The following is a 21,965-nucleotide window of genomic DNA, read 5'->3' as shown; positions in this document are numbered from 1 at the left end:
AGTGTGTGTGGGGGGGGGGGGGAGGGGGGGTGAAGACAAATATGGAGGAGGCAGACAGCGCTCCTTCTCAAACCACCCACAGCCCCTCTCAGGTCTCACAGCACCCAGCTCAAGCAGCCCATTAGAGTGGAAACACGATCTTCGTCAAACAGACGGCAGAAAGCAGGCTGGCCTTTAGGTGTAAAGAGACACCTCAGATTCCAGATGGGCTTTTACATGAAAAGCAGCCATGGCCAAGACCTTCTGTTAAAAGCTTGTTAAGTATAGCATTAAAAATGAATGAGGCAGCTCACCCTTAAAATTGGAGAGAAGTCTCGTCATATTTTAGGGAGTGTGCGTGTACATGTGATGGGTGTGTGCGTGCATAAAGGTGTTGAGTTTTTCTCGCCTCAGTTTCATCTCAAGGCACCCCACAGCTCACCTTCATCAATATTTCACCAAACGTTTTTAAAACATCCCGCCAACTGGAGCACAGCTAAATAATTCAGAGCCTGAGATAAAGGTGCTCCGTCCGCTGGAGATTTCACTTAAAAAGCAAGAGTTCTACAAAACATCTTCCTTTCACTCGTCATCACTGCCTTAGATCAGACCCAAAGATCCTTCAACAAGGAGACTTGTCATCCCTAAAACAGCCTTGACAACTCCATTAATTGAGATTATGGTGTGCAAACATATCCATTTCATTGGGTGCTTATCAGGGACTCAAGTGTACTTAATCTTAAAGTGAAGCATTTCCACTGCACGGGTGCATCAGTCCTGAAAGAGAGAGATTACAAGTCGCTGGTCTGGCATGTAAACGTGAGAAAAGAGGAGGTCGAGCTGCATGCAAAACCCGTTTGGAACAAGTCAGTGAATGAGAGGGGGATTTTGCCATCTTTTTACGTGAGTTTAATACACAGAACTCTCTCTTCAGTCTCCTTTTCTATCCCTCTCTCTTTGGGCCCCTGGAGCAGCTGTTTCCTCTTTGAAGTTCAGGAGCTTTTTAAATGGCTTGGAAATAATACTTCATCAAGGAGGGCAAATGAGTCTCTTGTTTAATTGGCGGTTCTGTTCCCACAGTTGGAGAGTATTTGATATTAACCCAATAACAATGCTTTGCATAAATAAATATAAAGAGAACTGATAAAACTGTGAATTTGACAAAGGTGGTCTTAAATGCAGTTTGGCTCTTATTGAAGACAGCAAATGAAATTAATCTTGATATGATGAATATATCAAACATGAATGTGCTGCTATAAAAAGAGAATGTAGTGAGCAATCCAACCTGGCTGATGAGGTTAAGGAGAGGTTTTCCCTCTGAGCCAACCAGACACGTGAGGAGCTGAGGGATCCAAGCCAGCCATTGGATGGGCGGCACTCCAATGCAGTATTTGTCCACAGCATCGGCCAACGTGTTCTTATCATCAAAACTCAACAGCCACAGCACCTGAAGAAGAACAGAGACAGTCTCTTTTGGCAACAGTTCTGATTTTATATACCCTGCTGCAGGACAAAAAATTCATATATATTTTTTAAAATACATTAGGTCTACAAATTTTCAATGAAACAGCCAGAAATAATGTAAAAAAGAAATATGACATTGACATTTTATTAGAAGCAAAAATATTTTTTTTCTTAATGCCATGGACATTTAAAATTAATAAAACATTTAAAAAATATTTATAAAAAGAGGCTAACTTCCTGCAAATGCTCATTTTACCTTCATTTTTCCTTGCGTTATTGTGCATAATATCTCTTCATGCACACATACAGTTGTTCACAAATCTCTAATTTGGAATGTCAAGTTTTCATCAAGTCAATTTTTTCGAGGTCTACCTCAAACATTCATAAATAGTCAGTTTGGATGAAAAGTTCATCAACCTTTGTGAATGACCAGGTAGCGTTTTCATTTTAAACTAAATCTATATGTCAGCGACTGAAGATGATGCCATCAGCTCCATGAAATAGATACTCCGGGGCTTAATGGCTTGTAAAATCATCTCGGCCGCCTCACTCCCACCAGTCAGCTGCTGTCTTCTCTTGCTATTGTTCGTGGAGCTCTGCTATGGTGGCTGGTGGGATGGTAACAGATGAACCTTCATCTCTGCTGAGGCCTGATGGAGACATTAAGCACTGGACAGCCTGGGCTTGATGGCTTATGGATAATTACTGATAATCAGCGAGCAGCTACTCTCATTAATAACGTGTAAACTACGCCACCATCTCTAAAGCTTTAGGGGCCAGCAGCAGTCCAGACACAGTCTAAAATGCTCCTCGCAGTCAAACCCTCGCTGGGAAAAAAAAAGGAAAAAGCCAAATGGAGGTGTTTGATCTAGTGTACAGTACTCGACAGAGAGCAGACTGCCATGCATCAGGTCTTACAATATAATTACATCCATCATTGGAGGTTCATCAGTCTGAATGCAGTTACATTAATTCAGAAACGGCACATGGTGACATTTTTGCCTGTTATTGACAAGAAAAACACCAAGTTTTCAAACAGAAAAATATATATTTATAACGATCTGAAATATACAATTGACCTAATGGTATAAAATAATAATAAAAAAAAAATAAAAAAAATAAATGTAGACAATAAAATAAAATTATATGTTATATTTGTGGGCTTGTTTAACATCATAAAAATTGTATACAAGAAAAAAAATACCACTAGAGAGAAATAACACTAGACTGGGCAGTTTTAAACACATTTCTAAATTATACCATTTGGCACAGTCACTCAGTGAGGTTAGCAGAAGAGTAAAGAGAGAGGAGATCGTACCTTGGCCAGGTATTTACGTGACTTGCTCTCGTTCTGATGCCGGCAGGCATGTAAGTAACAGGTAATGGCGGAGACACCAAGGTGGGGCTGGCGGTCTTTAACAAAGATGTTTTCCAAGTAGTCGCCCCACATTGCCCAGGCTTTCACCAGAACATCATGCATCTGCACTGCAGCAGAGAATGCCTTATTTGCCTCCTCTGACCTAGAAGAAGAGACAATTCAACTGACCATTACAATCTTAAAATCACAATAATGCAAAGAATATGAGCAATTTGGTGGATTAAGCTTAAGTCAGTAAAATATCTGCCATTGGTACACTGGTAAACAGGTGGCTTTTAAACTTTATCATAATTATATATCCGCTTCTTATTGGCATTTCACTATAAATTTGAGGAGTATCTGAAAGAAAAAAAAACTTGATGTGAAACACTATTATTTTAAAAACTATCCAGTATTACAGCATCTAACTGAAATTAGCTGACCGGGTCCAATATTTTGTTTCATCAGCCGTTTTTGAGCTTTGAGAATTTGTCCCCCTAGAGCGTTTTTTTCCAGGGCTCTTTATAGAAGAAGCAGTTTAGAAGTTGAGAAAGGCTCATAAAGGGTTTTTTAAGGGACTGAAAGCACTGGATGGGACTCATAATCTGTGCTTGAAGCCTCTGTCATTACCATCACCATCTCTAAACGCTACCCCACAACACACCTACTAAACCAATCACATATAATGGGAACTTTTAATGAGTATGTGGCAAGCAACAAAATTACACTTGATTGCAATGGGAGTCTGGGGAGCCCAAATCCACTGATGCGTCACATCATTCTTGGACATGTATAATATGTTTCTGCTCATGGCCTTTGCCGAGAGTCGGGCTTGGAGAGCACAGAAGTCCCCACGCCCAGTCAAGTGTCAAACATCTTCCTCCAACAGCTCTACTGCTTTATCAAATCCCTATGTTAATATTCATAGAGAGTGAAAATGTAATGATTACATTAGGCCCTGCTGAGGCTGGAGGAAACTTTTGCTGATCACAGAGATTTCACAAATTGCTATTGAGTTAATTATTCAGCATGTGTATTTAATAAGCTATTCCAATCCAGCACCGGGCTCTGGGCTTGCCATCAATTCACCCATGATAAAGGAAAAAAAAAGAGGATATAGAGCTATGGTGTAGCAAAAAAGAGGGAAGTTATCCATTTATTATTGAATGACAAGATGATCTGTTTTGGTCTGGATATATAAAATTATATTATTATTAAAAATGCAATTCATAGAGACAATCACTTGAATTCACCTCTTCTACGATAAACAGCCTTTTTAAATTTGTAAATTAAAATTCACTTTGATATGCAATTCCTAATATTTAAAAACAAGTAATAAAGTAATAATGTTGTAATAAGTGTATAATATAACTTTTTTCGCTCTCAAATAATATATGAAACCAACAAGAAAAGATTGTATTTCTTTGAACTTGGCAAAAATATTTTAAACTAAATGTTTTCATTTTGGCAGCTCATTATGGATCACTGACCCACATCTGTTTCAGTATCTTGTAGGCGGTTAAAACACCTGGCTTTATTGCACTACAAATTAATCTACAGTATTCTGAGATCTATACCAATAACATGACAGATTCTCACCAGGAAATGCTGACTGACTCGCAAAAATGCCAGTCAATAGAAGTATGACAGGAGATCATCACTCATCATGAGTTCAGTGTCATTATCCTCTGCTGCAGTTATGCTATATAAGGTTAATTACTCATCATACTCTCATATTGACTGTTAACGACTGTTCTGACCTCGTAATTGGCCTAAAGTTTTAGAAGTAATGATTAGTGGCAAAAACACACAGGCACACACAGATGTTTGTCTTTCCTCTCCATAATGACTCTGTCGAAATTGTTCATTTTACAAAGTGAGCTCTTAATGATCTCAGCTTCCGATTCTTTATTGTCAGCGCGAAGACCCGTGCGCAAACAAAAGATAACGAGAACAGTGTGTCAATTAAAGACAAAGAAAGAGCGAATGAGGGCGATAAGAAGAAGAGTACAGGTTGAAAAGGAGAAAAGATGAACAAACCCAGGGATCAACTCTTACTTATTGATCTGGGCTAAGAACATGCCCTTGAGAGCGTAGAACTCGGCGGTCATCTCCTTGGTGAAGTACTTCAAGTTAGTGGACTCAATCACCTCCAGACCCTGACAACACAATAAAAAGAATTGCTTTTGAAATTCCACAAAGTATATTTCATATTTATGATTTTTCCTTTTCTCATGTAGAATGATTCTCTTAAAATTATTATTATTATTTTTTTTTATCAGATTCAGCCAATGTGTAGTTTTCTGAACTAGAATCCCTATACATCAAAAGTCAACACCACTGACAACAGAGTATATCTGCTGTAGACATCTCTGTAGCTCAATCTAAGACTCCCAGGTGAGAGCCAGTGGCTTAGAGTGTGCCAGAGAAATGATAAAGGGAACAGAACAGGTCCAAGTGATAGCTGAGAGAGAGAGAGAGAGAGACTTATTAAATCCAATGGTACTTTAATGACTTGAGCTCAGTTGAGGCAGCTCCATTAATCAGGCTTAAGCGAATGCTGCAGCTAGCAGCCCATTCCTTACACTGTTTGGAATGCATTCCTTACTGTGACAGCACCGCAGTCATTCTCACCGTAATGAGAGCAGCGTTATTTGGATTAAGAGAGTCCGGCTAACAGCAAAATCAGCAGGTGAGTCGGCAAGTAAACTAGATTTGGTATAGATGAACTCAGTTTGACAAAAGCAATGATAATCATTATTCTATTATATAAAAAAAATTAGAAAATAAAAATAAAGGTTATAAACAATGTATAAATGTATTTTAGTGTTGTAAAAAATTACTGATTTTTTTTTTTTAAATATGAACATATATAACCGCACAGATCTGTCAAAAAGGCGACTAGTCATACATTTTTATTTTTCCTTATAGGTTGCATATTTAAATTCTTCTTCAGACAGCTACAGCCATACAGTTACAGTTTCAGATGGACGTCTTTGGTTTTTGAGTACTTACTCATGTTCATCATGAAATCATATTGACTTTTTTTTCATGCAGATTTATTTTTAAATCGTGGACTTGTAATCTTTCTTAAAATGAACTTTCCTTCCTCTCACAACATAATTTTCTGATGACGTGTGCAGATGCACACATGTAGCAATTAACAAACAACAATGATCCAATCAATTCCCGATGGTTAAAATCTAGTTTTTTTTTCTCATATGAGAAAGTGTTTTACTTATATCACACAATATGGCAAATCCATGTGGCTAGCTAGAACCTCCTGTGAAAAATTCTAAATCACATGGATACATATTGAAATGACTGAATTTCACCCAAGAAAACCCCATGAACTCACTATTCAGCTTCATTAGCAAACAGAATGCTCTAAGAAATGCATCTGATCGGGTTCAGGTGACCCCCAAAACCACAGCAATTACACAGGTTACCCTTAGGAAAGATTAGATGACTAGCCATTCAGGGAACCTAATGACTAGTTGATTTTGAGAATATGCAGTCATGCTTTGGTCACTTCACTCACCTGCATGCATTCATTCTTGCCCATTACTCCAGCCAGCTGCAGGTAGCATTTAACCTGCTGACGAATCTTCTGGAAGCAGTCTACAATAGGCACGGTGGGGATGGTGTGGATGCGACTCAGAATGTCCAAAGCTACATTGACCAGACCTTGCTTCCGGGCGATCTTGCCATACTGAATAATGGCTGATGCGGAGGCGTGCACTCCAAGCATGGCATTGTTAGTGTTTGGATCATGTTGCGTGTTGTTTTCATAAGCAGTCACAATGGCTGCAGAAGGAAAAAAATAATAAAATTGATCAAAAATGCTGACATAATAATTAGTTTGTCACTGGAATTCATCTCCATATCCTGACATACCCTGATAGTGGTGCTGCCGCCACATAAAGATGCTGCTCCAATGAGAGAGGTCATCAGAGACAATCGGAAGCCTGTTTCTCCAGGTCTTCACCACGGTCTTCATGTCATGGAGGCTGGTGTTGCGGCCCAGGTTGGTGGGTTGGAGGCCTGCATTGATTTGAGCAGCTTCTTGTAGCTCAATAATCTGCTGGGCAGCCTAAATAAGAATAATCCAGGAATAAACAGATGAGAATCTCAATGTAGTTAATAAACATCCAACAGGAAGATGCAACATCCTCAAACTCTCTTTAAAGCACCTGCTCAGTTTAATTCTGAGGGCTACAGTCATCCAAGAAACCACATATCACACACACACAGCTCTCCAAAATCCATTACTGCGACTGTATTACAGGCTTATGATTCCTATTGAGAAAGAACAAGAAATAGAGAAACGAAGTCTCGAGGTGGCTGAACGAATGGGTGGATCAAAGTATCTTAAGAGCCATTTACTCAGAGAATGGGCAGAGAGAGGGAAGCGCACAACTGGAGCATCTATTCCCTTAATGCCTAATCACGCTCTCAGACAACACAGACCACACCAGCAGAGGACACCGGCCACAGTGACCCAAAAAATGCTACCCATTCCTCACAAACTACTGATGCATGACCTTAACATATGAGCCAGTAAACACACTGCACTCTTACCGAAATGCCACATGAATCTTTAATCTCCTGTGTGAATTGGAAAAGAAAGACGTGAGGGAGGGAGTCTGGCACTTACAAGGTGATTTACAACATAATGGTTTACTATGCGCACGATGAGTAGCTTGAGCTGGGATAATGAATTATGCCACACACATACACACATCCAAAAACAATCTGTTCAATAGTAATGCCTGCTTTACAAGATCAATGCCTCAAATCAGTCTATGGACTTGCCAAATCAAATCCCCCCCAAAACAAAATAAATTAAGCAATACAATATTTTTCACAATTATCTGTTAATATCAGCTGATGGCACATTATAACCTTCATTCTGAGTGCCCATTCATCATGTAAATTTAATTTTCTTGCAGGTATTTAATCAAACACTATCTGATGGGGAAAAGTAATTACGAGCCATTTTCAACTTGGTGGCGTTCTCACTCTCTCTGTCTCACGGCTCCTGTCTGCCTCTACCATCCCTTCCAATCACTCTTATTGGACTTGGTTTTTCGGTATGGTTGCATTAAGGAGTGCTGGTGTAAATAGATTCAATTATCAGCAAATTCAATTATCATTGAAGTCAATCGCTCTTGGGCAAAGACTACATTTCTGAATGCATGGCTAAAACAGCCAATAAAGTGTGGCCAATAATATATTTCAAGAGCAGGCGGTTCTTTACTTTATATTAAACTTTAACCCTGAATGCTTAAACATACAGAATTTATTTAGTTTTTATCTATAATTTAATAAACTCTACAATTTTGAATGACCAAAATATAACTGTCAATGCTGACATAACATTTGCATTCTGAATAAAAATAAATAAAACATAGCTGAGTCATAGTATTTTCTGTTTGTTTCTCCATTTTAGCAAGCAGTCCACAGAGAAAAAGAAATGAATAATGATAATGAACTAAATTAATGAACCAAGAAACAAACAACAATTCTAAAATTGCATCTTAATTATTAATAATAAAAGTTTTAATTAAAACATTTCTTTTTATAAAATACTAAGAATAAGACACAGTATTGTATTTTCTATTTACTAATAGTATAAAGCAGCAAAAATCCCATGTATTCAAGATGTTCTGAATACATCCACTACATACAACTCTTCAATCATGCAGAGACCACAGAACAATCAGCCATTACCCATAACACCCTGTGTGGTGTAATCATAGTCTCCAACAACAACACCTCATTTCCTCAATTTGGCTGTCATATTTGCCATCTCACCACAGCCGAGCTCAAGAGTCTCCAACAGTCCCCAGAGGATATGGTACATGGACAGCCCTCACACACTACCCTAATCTACAGGCACACATCACCTCAGCTCCGTCCCATTCTGTGCTCTGCCTGATTATGCGTGTGGCAGTCAGGAGGGTGTTCTTTCCGCTGAATATTAATACAAGTTGCCTATTGAGCACCACAATGGTGCATTCAACACTATCTTAGCCATTTCAGTAAGGGCCAAAGGGCCAAAAAGAAGGAGGGAGGGAGGAAGAAGGGACCAGGTCTGATAAAAAAAAAAAAAAAGTTATTGTGCAAAAAAAATGCAGAGCGAAAGAGGCAATTATAAGTAAAGTGTCAGCTCTAACCACTCGCTGTGCTACAAGGGTTTGCATTAAGTCACACGTTCACAAATGAAATGAGATTGCCCGAGTCTCATGCATTTCAGCTGAGATATCTGACCAGTTGTTCTGCTTTTGAGATATCATTATTTAAAAATCGACAGTTTATTTAGATTAGCTCGCTAGTGGAGCTCTGATTGAGTTGCCCTGTTTGAAAAAGTGAAAAACCATCAAGACCATTAAATAACAGCTGGAGAGTGTCTGGTTAAAGGGTGTTTATGCAGTGCTCATGCACTGATGGTCCTCACCTGTAACAGGGGCGTGTGCACGTGAGAAACAATGTGCGGCAGTCTCCTCCATTCTCTGATGGCTAGACTGCTGGCCATCTCCACTAGCCGCTCAATGAAGTTGAGCTGCTGTTCCTCGGGGTGACAGATGGCCAGGTAACCGCGATGCATATTCACCTTCCAGGCCATCTCCTTTGGACAGCTCAGCTCCACCTGATGTGCACAGAAACACAGCTGTATCAGCAAACACTCCACTCACAGAATGAATTTCAAGTTTTTAAAAAGTCTTTTAAGCTCATTAAGGTTGCATTCATTGATCAAAAAGCATAAAAAGTAGGATTATCAGCAGCCATTACTTTAGTCTTGAGTCACATGGCCCTTCTGAAATTATTCTATTATGCTGATTTGGTGCTCAAGAAACATTTCTTATTTTAAGCAATGCTGACAACAGTTGGGATGCTTAATATTTTTGTGGAAACCATGACACATTTGTTTCAAATTTTTTTGATTCATATTATGATTTATATAAAAATGTACATAAAAGCAGAATGCAATGATTTGCAAATCTCAAACTCATACTCATACTTCATTCTGTTATTATATACATATATATTTCAACTTTTGAATGTTATGGGACACTAATCTTAGTGTCTATTTGATTGTTATGAACAATGATTTTAAACTTAAATCCCTATGATTTGAGCAGCATGTGTGCCCCAGTTTTTGCTCGTGATCATCTGGTCACACTATTCCAAAGTGGGTGTTGCACACTGCAATTCAAGCTAAATAGGTGGCTGTAGGAAGAATAAAAAGTCGGTACAGGTTGCTGGCATTGTGCAGTATGACGATGTTGAGGGATTTACTCCCTTTGGTCAGTGCATGCTTATCACGGCCGACATTTGATAAATAACCCTGCGTCAGGGCTGGCCTTATCCACCCACATTTAATTGAAAGAGGGGACATTTAAACTTCCTGAGAGCAACTGCTGCTGCCAAGCAGCCTGCCCTGGAACGGAGAAAACAAATCACTTCCCAGCAGATGTGTGAGCAATTATTCAAGCACGTATCCGTAAATATTAGATGCAAAGCGAACGGAGAGGGAAGAAGAGGAGGAGGAGGAGTGGGAGGGCTGCTGGGCTGGACAATTTAATTAGGTGTCACCTTAGGACAGAAACCTGAATGGATTCATTCCAAGTCTCCTTGAACAAGAGCCAAGAGTATTTATAATGTGTCCAGCCCCTTTCACACACTTTTTCTACTTTGTTTTAGAAGTAAAGCCCATAAATTACCTAGCAACGGCAAGGCTACAATTTTGAACAGTCATAAACAATTCTGTAAGCACAGTTAGATTGTGACTTTCGGCATAATAAAAGTGGTGCGCTTTCACATTCTGCAATATGATGAAACTCCAATAATAATTTGAGGGGTCACAGAGAAGTCATAACGATGGTTCTGTTTCATTCTTACTGACCGCCAGAGGCAGTGTAAACACTATGGATTATCGCAGCGCCAGCTAGATAGGTCGAGAGAATATACCAACAAAGTCACGTGGTGTGACGTATGCTGAGCCCTGGAGGTTATAGGCTACAGTAGCTCAGCAATCTTCCTCTTTCGCTTTCTCGCCTGGTTGAGATAGGTTGTATTGATTGATTATTCGCGCTGTCAAGTGCAGCTTACTGAGCAGCGAGATTCGTCCTCACAAGCTGTGACAGCGCGCGTCTACGCCATTCCAAGGATTTGGATAAATTACAGCGCTTGGTGAGTTATTACTTCGTTGATAACACTTGTGCCTCTCGGTGCAATCCGGTGGCTTGTGTTTTTTTCCCGCACCTAGTTAACGGTCTCAGTTGATCTACTCGGAGTGTTTTGTTTTGTTTCCTCGAATGTTCCTCGGTTCAATCCGCCGGACATTTTAGACACTTTATCTTTTTCATGAGATATTTGTGGTATTACCTGTCGGTTCACCCGAGGTAATTGTTTTATTTTATTTGTATTATTTTTTCATCCCGCTTAACTTAACCTTACGGTGCTATCTGAGGGTGTTATTAGCGAGTAACTATGGCTCACAGATCGATCACCTGCTTCACTCGCTTCAGCCTGTCGCATCTGCTACACCTGTAAAGATGACGCAGAAGGATGAGAATGTTCAGAATCAAGGAGCCAGGGAACAGTCTTTTGATTCCCCTTATTTTTCTCAGCATTCAGAGTTTGATTTACTTTCTACAAGTGCTTCAGATTCCTGTTTTCACAATCATGGGGATACTATGGCTGTTCCTGCACAACCATCACCTCAGGCTGTTCTCACTGGTCAACCAGTGGCGGAGGGGTCTAGTGGGGGGTCAGTTCAGTTGTCTGGACAAACCCAGTCCTCTTCCGATGATACTTTGGCGGTGCTTCGAATGGCAGTTGCTCGTCTAGGACTTGATGAGTCACCTGTACAATCTGCCCAAACAAATGTGTTTTTCAGACAGGCCACAGCTGCAACTTCTTTTGCCATGCCACCATGTAAGGATTTTGTGGCTGAATTCTCTAATGCTCTCACTGGTTCTGGTCCGCCTAAGCGGCGCTCAAAGATTGCTCGAACGCTAGCATCTATGGCTGAAGCAGATGCTATCGGGGTGGGTCGTGCGCCGGAAATAGAGCAGCCCGTGGCAGCTTTGGTGGTGTCCCCTGATGAGGCCCTACGAGGAAATGTGCGATGTCGCAGTGCGCAATGCGGTCGTACGGATTCCTTGCTAAAAAAGGCATATGAGTCTGTTGCCTACATTACTCGAGCAGAAAACACAATCTGCCAGTTACTTCTGGCGGCCACCAGTACGCTGGAACCTGCAAATGCGGATCCCTCTGTTTCACATTTTCTGCAAACTGCTCTGCTGACAACAGGCCTTGTGACCCGTGAGCTGGGTAGTCTTACAGCCACGCTTCTGGCAGCCCGACGCCAAGTGTGGCTTGCCCAAGCATGACTGCCGGAGGACTGTAAGAAGACCTTGAGAGATCTTCCATTTGTTCCCGGGCATCTTTTTGGTCCAAATGTTCCGGAACTGTTGGAGAAGAGGGTAAAGCTGTCTGAAGCCACTCGTCAACTGACACAGGCGCAGCGCAATCCTGTGTTTAGGATGCCAGCTGTTCAGACCCGACATCACTATGCCACACCGGAGCTACGTTTCCGCTGGCACGCTACACCTCAGCCACAGACCCCTCAAAGACCTCGTGTTCTTGAAGATTCGAGAGTTTTTCGCCCACCACATCGACAGCCTCCAGGAGAACCCCGTCAGCGCCCCCCCGCGAACACTAAAAATCGCACACATAAAGCCTGAAACAGTCAGGCCGGCGGTCGATCATTTTTCAATAGATCAGTTGGAATACTGGAGATCCAACACAGCAGACCCCTGGGTGTTGACGACCCTGAACAGGGGATATACTCTGCAGTTTCGATGCCGGCCTCCCAGATTTTCAAGGATTGTACCTACAGTTTTCAGAGACGCAGTTCGCGCAGAGGCTCTCTCTCTGGAAATTTGTTCACTGTTAGAGAAGGGAGCCATAGAAAAAGTTCATCCTCTCGTTCAGAGAGACGGGTTCTATTCAACATATTTTCTTGTTCCGAAGAAGGACGGGGGCTTCCGCCCAATTCTCGATTTGAGGCTTCTGAATTTGTTCCTGAAGGTCCTTCCTTTTCGAATGTTGCGCACAGCCGACGTTCTTCGGTCTGTGACTGCAGACGATTGGTTCGTAAGTGTCGACCTGAAAGATGCATACTTTCACGTCCCAATTGCTATACATCACAGAAAGTTTCTGCGTTTCAGTTTTCTGAACCAAGCTTACCAGTTCAAAGTACTACCCTTCGGCCTTTCCCTTGCTCCTCGCGTCTTCACAAGGTGTGTGAGTGCAGCTCTGTCTCCTCTTTGGATGAGAGGTATGCGCATTCTTCCTTATTTGGACGACTGGCTTCTCTGTGCCCCAACACAGCGACAGGCTGTACAAGACTCCAGAATGCTTTGAGACATGTGCAGAAGCTGGGGTTTTCTGTTAACGAGAAAAAGAGCCGTCTGGTCCCATCACAGGCCACTACGTTCATAGGAATGACCCTGAATTCCTCTCTAATGTCTGCCTCCCTGTCTCAGGAACGTGTGACGAACATTCTGCAACTTTTGGCTCTCTTTCGCCCGGGGGTGTCTTTACAGTACGAGGTGGTCCTACGACTGTAGGGATGTTAACAGCAGCTACGGTGGTGATCCCCTTTGGTTTACTCCACCTCAGACCACTCCAGTTATGGAACAACAGTTTACGGCTAGATCCCACCAGGCATCGCCATCGACTGGTTGTAATTTCTCACCGTTGCATATGTGCGTTGAGGCGGTGGAGACAGTTAGAGTTTCTGAAGGCAGGAGTGCTCCTGGGTGTTGTTCCCTCTCGTCGGGAGTTGGTCACGACAGATGCTTACCTCACAGGATGGGGGGCAACGTGGAATCGGAGGGGTATTTGTGGGCACTGGACACCGATCCAGGCCACAGAGCATATCAACCTGCTAGAACTAAGGGCAGTGTTCTTGGCCCTAAAGTACTTCATGCCGGTTCTGGCAGGCCGCCATGTTCTCGTTCGGTCCGACAATACCTCAATAGTGTTCCATCTGAACCACCAGGGCGGCACAAGATCCCGCAGGTCTCTACGGTTGACTCACGAGATCCTGACATGGTGTCAGCCACGACTTGCTTCACTGAGGGCAGCTCATATACCAGGAGTGTGCAACCAGACAGCGGATGCTCTTTCCCGGGATCAAGTACATCCGGGAGAATGGAGGCTTCATCCAGATGTAGTGCAGGAGATCTGGCTACGATTTGGGAGAGCAGAGGTGGATCTTTTTGCTTCAGAGAGGACAACCCACTGCCGATTATGGTTCACAAGGACAGAGGTGTCCAGTCCACTGGGCCAGGATGCGCTGTCTCACGAATGGCCGGACTGCCTGCTATATGCGTTTCCACCTATCCCTCTGTTATGGGAGACGTTGCACAGGATCTCGCTGTGCAAGCACAGAGTGTTACTTGCGGCACCACGGTGGCCAGCCAGACCATGGTTTCCTTTGTTGCTGAGACTTCTTACAGGAAATCCATGGAAGCTTCCTCCCAGGAAGGACCTCCTCTCCCAGCTGGAGGGCAGTGTTTGGCACCCGGACCCGGCTCATCTGCAGCTTTGGGTATGGCCATTGGGCTAAATCCTTCCCTGGAGCATTGTGATCCTGCTGTTATTCACACCATCTCTAATGCTAGGGCTTCTTCCACACGACAGATTTATGCCTCCCGTTGGAAGCTTTTTTCTGCATGGTGTGAGGAACAGGGGTTTCATCCTGCAACATGTGATATTCTGAGTGTCTTAAGCTTTCTTCAACGTTTACTGGAGGAGGGAAAAGCAGCTTCCACATTGAAAGTATACGTTGCTGTGATTTCTGCATATCATGTTCCAGTTGGTGGCTCTTCTCTTGGCTCTCACAGTCTTGTCTGCAGTTTTCTGAAGGGAGCGCGCCGTCTGAACCCTGCTAGGAATCCTCATTTCCCTGTGTGGGATTTGTCACTTGTGCTTGCTTTCCTGTGTTCACCCCAATTTGAGCCCTTGCAAAGCATTGACATTAAATGGATGTCCTTGAAGACTTCTTTTTTGTTAGCTATTGCTACTGCAAAACGAGTCAGTGAGTTGCATGCACTGTCTGTTAGCGAACGTTGCTTGCGCTGGTTACCAGATGACTCCGGGGTGGTTCTACGACCCAATCCTTCTTTTCTTCCTCAGTTCATAAATCAGCACATTGAACTAGCCTCTTTTCAGACTTCTTCAGAGTCTGACTCAAGTGCCCAACTTTTGTGTCCTGTTCGTGCCTTGAGGTGTTATGTGAACTCTACTGTTCAGTTTAGACAGTCAGACCAGTTATTTGTCTGCTATGGTGGTGTGAAGAAGGGTGCTCCAGTATCGAAGCAGAGGTTGTCGAACTGGATAGTGGAGATCATTATGCTGGCTTACAAGGCTGCAGGGAAACCATTGCCCTGGGGGATAACTTGCCATTCCACTAGGGCCATTTCATCTTCATGGGCTGTTTTTAGAGGAGTTTTCCTGGTGGATATCTGCACGGCTGCTACCTGGGCTTCTCCATGCACGTTTGCCCGGTTTTATAAGGTCAACGTTGCTGCTCATCACGCCGTTAGTTCTGCGGTTCTTCTGGAGCAGCCTTAATTTTTTCAGGTGGGTGACATTCCTCATGACTATGTTGGTATGTGTCATCCATAGTGTTTACACTGCCTCTGGCGGTCAGTAAGAATGAAACAGAACGCTAGTTACACATGTAACTGTGGTTCTGTGAATTCTGGATGACCGCCAGAGTTCTCAGTCACTCGGAATGCGCGAGAAAGGCGTACTGAGGAAGATTGCTGAGCTACTGTAGCCTATAACCTCCAGGGCTCAGCATACGTCACGCCACGTGACTTTGTTGGTATATTCTCTCGACCTATCTAGCTGGCGCTGCGATAATCCATAGTGTTTACACTGCCTCTGGCGGTCATCCAGAATTCACAGAACCACAGTTACATGCGTAACTAGCGTTTTAGGTTATCTCACTAGGCTGGAAGTGTGTGTGCAAATTTCACTCAAATAAAATCCAGTATCTAAAAAAATAAAATAAAATAAAACACTTTAGGGAAAGTATTTTTATATAAATATTAGAATGTCAAAATCTATTTTTAAATAAATGCGGTTTCTAAGAATTCTGAAAAATATATATTTTTTTAAACTATTTTTGAATGTTTTCACAACTTTTTTTTATAATAAGAAAAGTTTCTTGAGCAAATCGGCATACTAGAATAATTTCTGAAAGATCATATAACACTGGAGTAATGGCTACTGAAAATTCAGCTTTGCCATCGAAGGAAAAATATTGCATTTATATATATATATATATATATATATATAGATATATATATATATATATATATATATATATATATATATATATATATATATATATATATATAGACAGATAGATAGAAAACACTCATATTCATTTATAATAATGCTTCAAAATATTAATGTTTCAACTTACTTTTACTGTATTTTTGATCAAATATTAAATAATTTCCTTGGTGAGCAAAAGAAACTTCTTTAAACACATGCCTCCAGACTTTTTAAATGGTAGTGTATATATTTATGGGGAAGTCATGGCCTAGTGGTTAGAGAGTTTGACTCCTAACCCTAAGGTTGTGGGTTCGAGTCTCGGGCCGGCGATACCATGACTAAGGTGCCCTTGAGCAAGGCACAGAACCCCCAACTGTTCCCCGGGCGCCGCAGCATAAATGGCTGCCCACTGCTCCGTGTGTGTGTGTGTGTGTGTGTGTGTACGTGTTCACTGCTGTGAGTGTTCACTTTGGATGGGTTAAATGCAGAGCATGAATTCTTGGCTGTATGTCACGTCACTTTTCACTTTCACTTTATCTTCAGACTGACTGTGAACTTCACAAGTATTCAGATCAAGTACACATTTCCTCAAATAAAACATGTACAATCAGTCATGAACTGTAAAACCCTCTCTGTGTTGATTGGAGTGTGGTACTGAGTTTACCTGCACTAGAGCCTCTTTCATTGCAGCCCAGTTAGACACTCTCCAGGCACACTCCAGCACCAGGTATGGGTTGTTATGGCCTTTAGATTGCCCGTACTCAGTCAGAGGCTCCCACTGGTTCAGCTCTTTAGAACAACTGGAAATCAATGTAACACTTAGATTTATTGTATTACATTACATTACATTAGAAATTAACAGACAGTCCAGAATGTTTATGAATTTCATTAAATGTGTGTATGGTGGACAAAAACTGAGTCTGATACTTTATTTATAGAGTGTTATAAAGTTTGACTTAGGAAAAAAAAATAAAAAATTTATCTTAAGCAATGCAAAACAAAACTTTTGGTCAGTCTCTGTTGGTCAAATCATATTGGTTATTAGTCCAAATTCCTATTCCACACAGCTGTATCTTAATGGTGTCTTATTGGTTGTACTTTTGTTGCCTGGGGTGTGGCCATTCAACTCACCGTATCCAGTGATCCTCCCACAGCTGGTACTCTGGGAAGATGGCGGGTGAGACATTGTGCTCTTTGCGAGCTTTCTCCATTGCCTTCTCATAGGTTTCTTGAGCCTAAGGATGATGGAACCAACATTATTGTTACATCATCTCAAAATATAAGAAGGACAATTCATAGGGACAAAGTTTAACAATTTAATGAATCCTGTAAAATGTAAACACATGAAATTTGAACAGCCTTTTTGCAGTTTAACACCATGTCCTAACCAGACCAGACAACGCGACGCAACAGAATCACTTTAACATCACAGCCATTAAAAAGTGCAATGCACTCCCAACGAAATGGACAAGTTTATAATCTAATTCATAAATATTAAACCTTCATCGTCATAGTTTGTATGTTGTTGTTATAGCTGCGATGTCGCAGAAATAGAAACCAGATTACCATTTCTAAAATTGAAACTCTGAGGACAAAAACTCAGATTTATACGGAAAAGATACCTTTTATTGGGTGTAATAATTACAGACACTAGTCCATAGTCCATAGTCCATGATTTGATTAAGTGTGCAGCCTTTCTTTTTGATTTATTCATTCAAATTTTGCCAAAAACATGCATGGCTATACAACCATTTCAGTCTCTCACCTGTTCAAAGAAGCCATGCTGCTCGTATGCAATAGCGGTGCTCGTCTCGGGGAACTTGCATCTTTTCTGCCACAGCCCCGCCCACATGTCCTCTTCCTGCAGTAGGGAGTAGAGCTCTGCCAGCGAGTCGAGGATCTCCTGAGGGAATACAAGAACACATCTTCAAAGAATATAGGGGACAAACACATCCATTTTCAGAAGTGTCCCAATGAGATGACTGCTTAGCATAAGCAGCCTGAATGCTGGGATACTTCAAACTGAACTCACTGACAGGACAAAACAAAGCCAATTGTGAATTCAGCACATAAGTTGATTTTGAGTGCCACTGGGGAACCTTCAGAACTTCAAACTTCCTCTGCCAAGAATATCAATAACAAAGAAAGAAGAAGGGCTCATGCATCAGTGTACCTGTTGTGGAGGAGTAATGCTTTCTTGCTCATAGAACTCTGTGCTCTGTTTGGGTTTGATGTGCAAGCTAAGGCCTTTCTCAAAGGCTTGCTGCTCCAGCATCAGGGTGGAGCGTAACCATAGATTGTGGGTCTTTCCTAAGTACTTCAGCACGCAGGGCCTGATGGGTATGGGCGACACACACTGAGACATGGCCTCCACAAAGCAGTTTAGAGCACTGGGCTGGCAATCTCTCTGAGCTTGATGACTTCCGCTACACAGGAACGGACCCATCTCGCCTGAGATTGCCTGCAAAAATAGATACATAAGACCAAAATTAGAGAGAAAAATATAGATTTTTTTTTTTATTGATCGTCAGAATACAGCATCAGATATTTAATAATAACAGCCTGAATTTTAATACGGTCTACTACAATAAAATAAATAAATAAAAAACAGTATGACTTTGATGAGAAATTTACAATAATGTTTAAAATAAAATATAGCAAAATAGTTCCTCACCAAACGTCGATGAGAATTTGTTAAATATTTAAATATTCAATATTCATAGGAATGCCAACTCTAAAGAAAAATAGCCCACGTTACACAAAGACTTTTGGATTACTGTTATTACAGAAAAAAACTGACGCAGTAAATATGTCCTAGTTTTTTATACCTCCAACAATAAAAAGCTACGAAGTGGAAGATTTCAATTTTGAATGCATGTTGTAATAGTCTACAGCCTCAGTCACTCCAAATTAAAGCCCTTTAATGAGAATTCTAAAAAATTAAGACATCTGGTCCATTAAACACTGATATTTGCATAAAATGTTTAATTTCTGCTTATTAGCAAATGCTGCCTGTTTAAGTTCAGCGGCAGTGGCAGAAAGACAGCCCGCCATACCCCCCCACCCATGTCTCCAAGATGAGCGGATAGGCACAACCTCCGACACCATTAACACACATTTTGCATGCTGATTCTGCAGTGACATGCATTATTAGTATTAAAACAGTCTACACTTTAACCACAACAAAGGTCAAGTTAAAACAAGCAGCAGTCATACGCTGCATTGACATGGAAGATGTTTAGAAGAAAATGGCCAACTGTCAGCTCTGCTCTTTGGAGAACTAGGAAAGTGAAGTACTCACATGCTGCTGGCGGTCCGACAGAATCTTCCATAGGCGGGGGAAGAGCTGGACCCAGGTCTTCTCAGCCAATGGGGTGGAGATGTGGCACAACTGAACCAGTGCATTCAGCAGTGCTCCCGTCTGATTACACACACAGGAGACTCATTTAGAGATAGGCAATATATATCGGCCATTAATCAACCGACATTTAGCCACTTGAGATTATCGCATTGGCTGATAACAGTGCCAGCTCAGCCGATTAACAGAAGTGCACCTCGTCTCAGTTCCAAAGTCTACTATACAATTTAACATTTTTTTCAAGTAACAAAATTATATGGTTTTAGTTTTAGCCAACTATAAAACCCTGCTTAATACACACTATTCTTGACACTTGCCTTCTACATGTATCATGTCACATTTACAGCAAAAAAAAAAAAAAAGATTTCATCTTAACTCATGACACCAGACATTCAAGGACAAAAAGACTATTCCTTTTCAAAAAATTCCTTTCATAAGGGATCACTGTACGTTCATATGCATGACTGGTCATCACCTCTTGCCACTGAATAATTCTTAGGGCATAACTGCACGTAAAGGTTTGGACCTCTGGCCACAAGAGGAATGGAGATGTTAGCATAAGTCAGAACTCAAATGTGTGCTGTGGTTCCTGACAGTGGCTCTGATGGGTAGCGCAGGCAGGTCAGGGCTTTGAGCTCCTCACTTCATAATTTATCTAAAGCCTGCTTGAGAGGTGCATATAAAGCTGCAGCATGTCAAGGATTAAATAGAAATCAATGACGCCATGACCTCAAAGCACTCAAAGACACAATCCCAAGTTGCCCTGATCAAACTCTCTTTAACAGAGTCGCTTATGAGGGGGCAGCCAAATGAGGAAGAGCAGGTTAGAGATGAAAAGAGCCAGAACCAAAGGCGCATATTAAACTACACTGTTCAGAGGCATGTATGACTTCTGCATGTGACTCATTCCTACATATATCCTTTATGTAACCAGTTTCTTTTTTTTAATTTTTGCTTTATTTTTCCTAATGCTTAAGGGTGCACTTGTGAGGGCAGCATATGTTGAGGTGATGGCTCACCTTGACCTCTCTCAGGGAGTCCAGGAACTTATCGTGGCGGTTGGTGAGCATGTGCAGCTGGTTGCCTGCATCTCTTTCCCCCTGCTCCTTGGTCTTAGGGAGGCTGGTCTGGTCACCAGGTGCCAGTTCGATGTCTATCTCCACATCCTACAGATGAAAAAGGTTTCAAAATAAGGGGAAAAAAATAGTTAACTTGCTTCACTTACAACAGGCCGCAGAGTTGTGTGCTATTTAGAAGTGAACTGAAAACACCTTTGAATTCCTGAATTTTAATTGAGGTAGGATACAGGACACAGATTTAAAATTTTAAATATGAATAACTACTGTATATGTAGTTTTTAATAATACATTTCAAGAAAGAATTACTGACATGTTGATATCATGAAATTGTAAACATGTTAACAAACCAAAGGAGTATTTATAGAAACATTAGATGCCATTAATATTATGCATTTCTATGTATTTGGCATTTCAGACAATAATTAAGAGTATATATATATATATATATATATATATATATATATAATATATATATATATATATATATATAATAGATAATCAGAAATAGAAATAATCAAAAATAATAGAAATAGATCATTGATGATCACATCACTTATGTGATAGTGTAATTAAAATTTTCTCTATATATCAGAAATAGATACTAGAGTCAGCTAAATTAGGCAACAAAGGCACAAAAAAGCTTTTTGTACAGATGTTTGTATACACTGAATGGCACAGCTGACCTCCTCCTTGGTCTCGCTGTTTTCTCTCTCACGAGGTTCCTGTTTGATATGCGTTGCCATGGCGAAGGCTGCACGGTCATGGCTGTCAGCCAGGTTGATGACGTTGGTGATGGAGGGGAGCATGGAGCCCTGGCAGCTGGTGCCAATGGTGGTGTTCCTCTCACAGACAGCCAACAGCAGCTGTGAAGCAGAGATGACAGAATCAAACTCTGAACTGCCACCATTCCTAAAAAATGCAAGCAAACAGCTGCTCCTTCTGTGAAGATCATATCACTTGGAAGAAAGTAGCTAACATTCAAACATAACTGACGCCTGCCTGAGCCAGCATTGTTTAACAGCTGTCACTTTAACCACTAGCGCATATATCTCTAAATGCTTGAGCTCCAACAGTGAATATTCTTCTACTCCATCACGGCAGGCTGATTCGCACACACAGCCGCGCCATGTGTAGGCCAGCGTTAATAATTCAAGAGCCAGAGTAGCATTGATTGTGGCTGAGATGGATGGATTGTGACCTGACTTAAGCGGAGCTGGCAAAAACCAGAGCTGTTACATCATGGTGAATGTATTAACACCAAAAGAATAATTATCTAAAATCCAGCTGAAGTTTTGATAAAATCATGAAGGGGAAAACTGTGACGTTAAAATAATACAGTAGGCATACAGCTGCTACGCAA

The 21,965-nt window shown here is 41.3% G+C and overlaps 1 protein-coding gene across 1 annotated transcript in view; it reads right to left on the bottom strand.

Annotated features, from left to right (window-relative positions):
* The window catches only part of LOC109058487 (transformation/transcription domain-associated protein), a 73,697-nt gene that overhangs the window by 11,493 nt on the left and 40,239 nt on the right, over positions 1 to 21,965 (bottom strand). Inside the window, 13 exon segments of the mRNA XM_042767460.1 lie at positions 1,265 to 1,426; positions 2,762 to 2,963; positions 4,859 to 4,959; positions 6,342 to 6,607; positions 6,698 to 6,893; positions 9,261 to 9,452; positions 16,833 to 16,968; positions 17,300 to 17,403; positions 17,934 to 18,071; positions 18,342 to 18,629; positions 19,470 to 19,589; positions 20,546 to 20,692; positions 21,289 to 21,468. Of these exon segments, the coding sequence (XP_042623394.1) occupies positions 1,265 to 1,426; positions 2,762 to 2,963; positions 4,859 to 4,959; positions 6,342 to 6,607; positions 6,698 to 6,893; positions 9,261 to 9,452; positions 16,833 to 16,968; positions 17,300 to 17,403; positions 17,934 to 18,071; positions 18,342 to 18,629; positions 19,470 to 19,589; positions 20,546 to 20,692; positions 21,289 to 21,468 (2,232 nt within the window).

The sequence above is a fragment of the Cyprinus carpio genome, chromosome A12 (assembly GCF_018340385.1).
Source record: "Cyprinus carpio isolate SPL01 chromosome A12, ASM1834038v1, whole genome shotgun sequence".
NCBI classification, from domain to species: Eukaryota; Metazoa; Chordata; class Actinopteri; order Cypriniformes; family Cyprinidae; genus Cyprinus; species Cyprinus carpio.
Note: the sequence above shows the minus strand (reverse complement) of the source record. Positions and strands in the feature narration are given on the sequence as shown.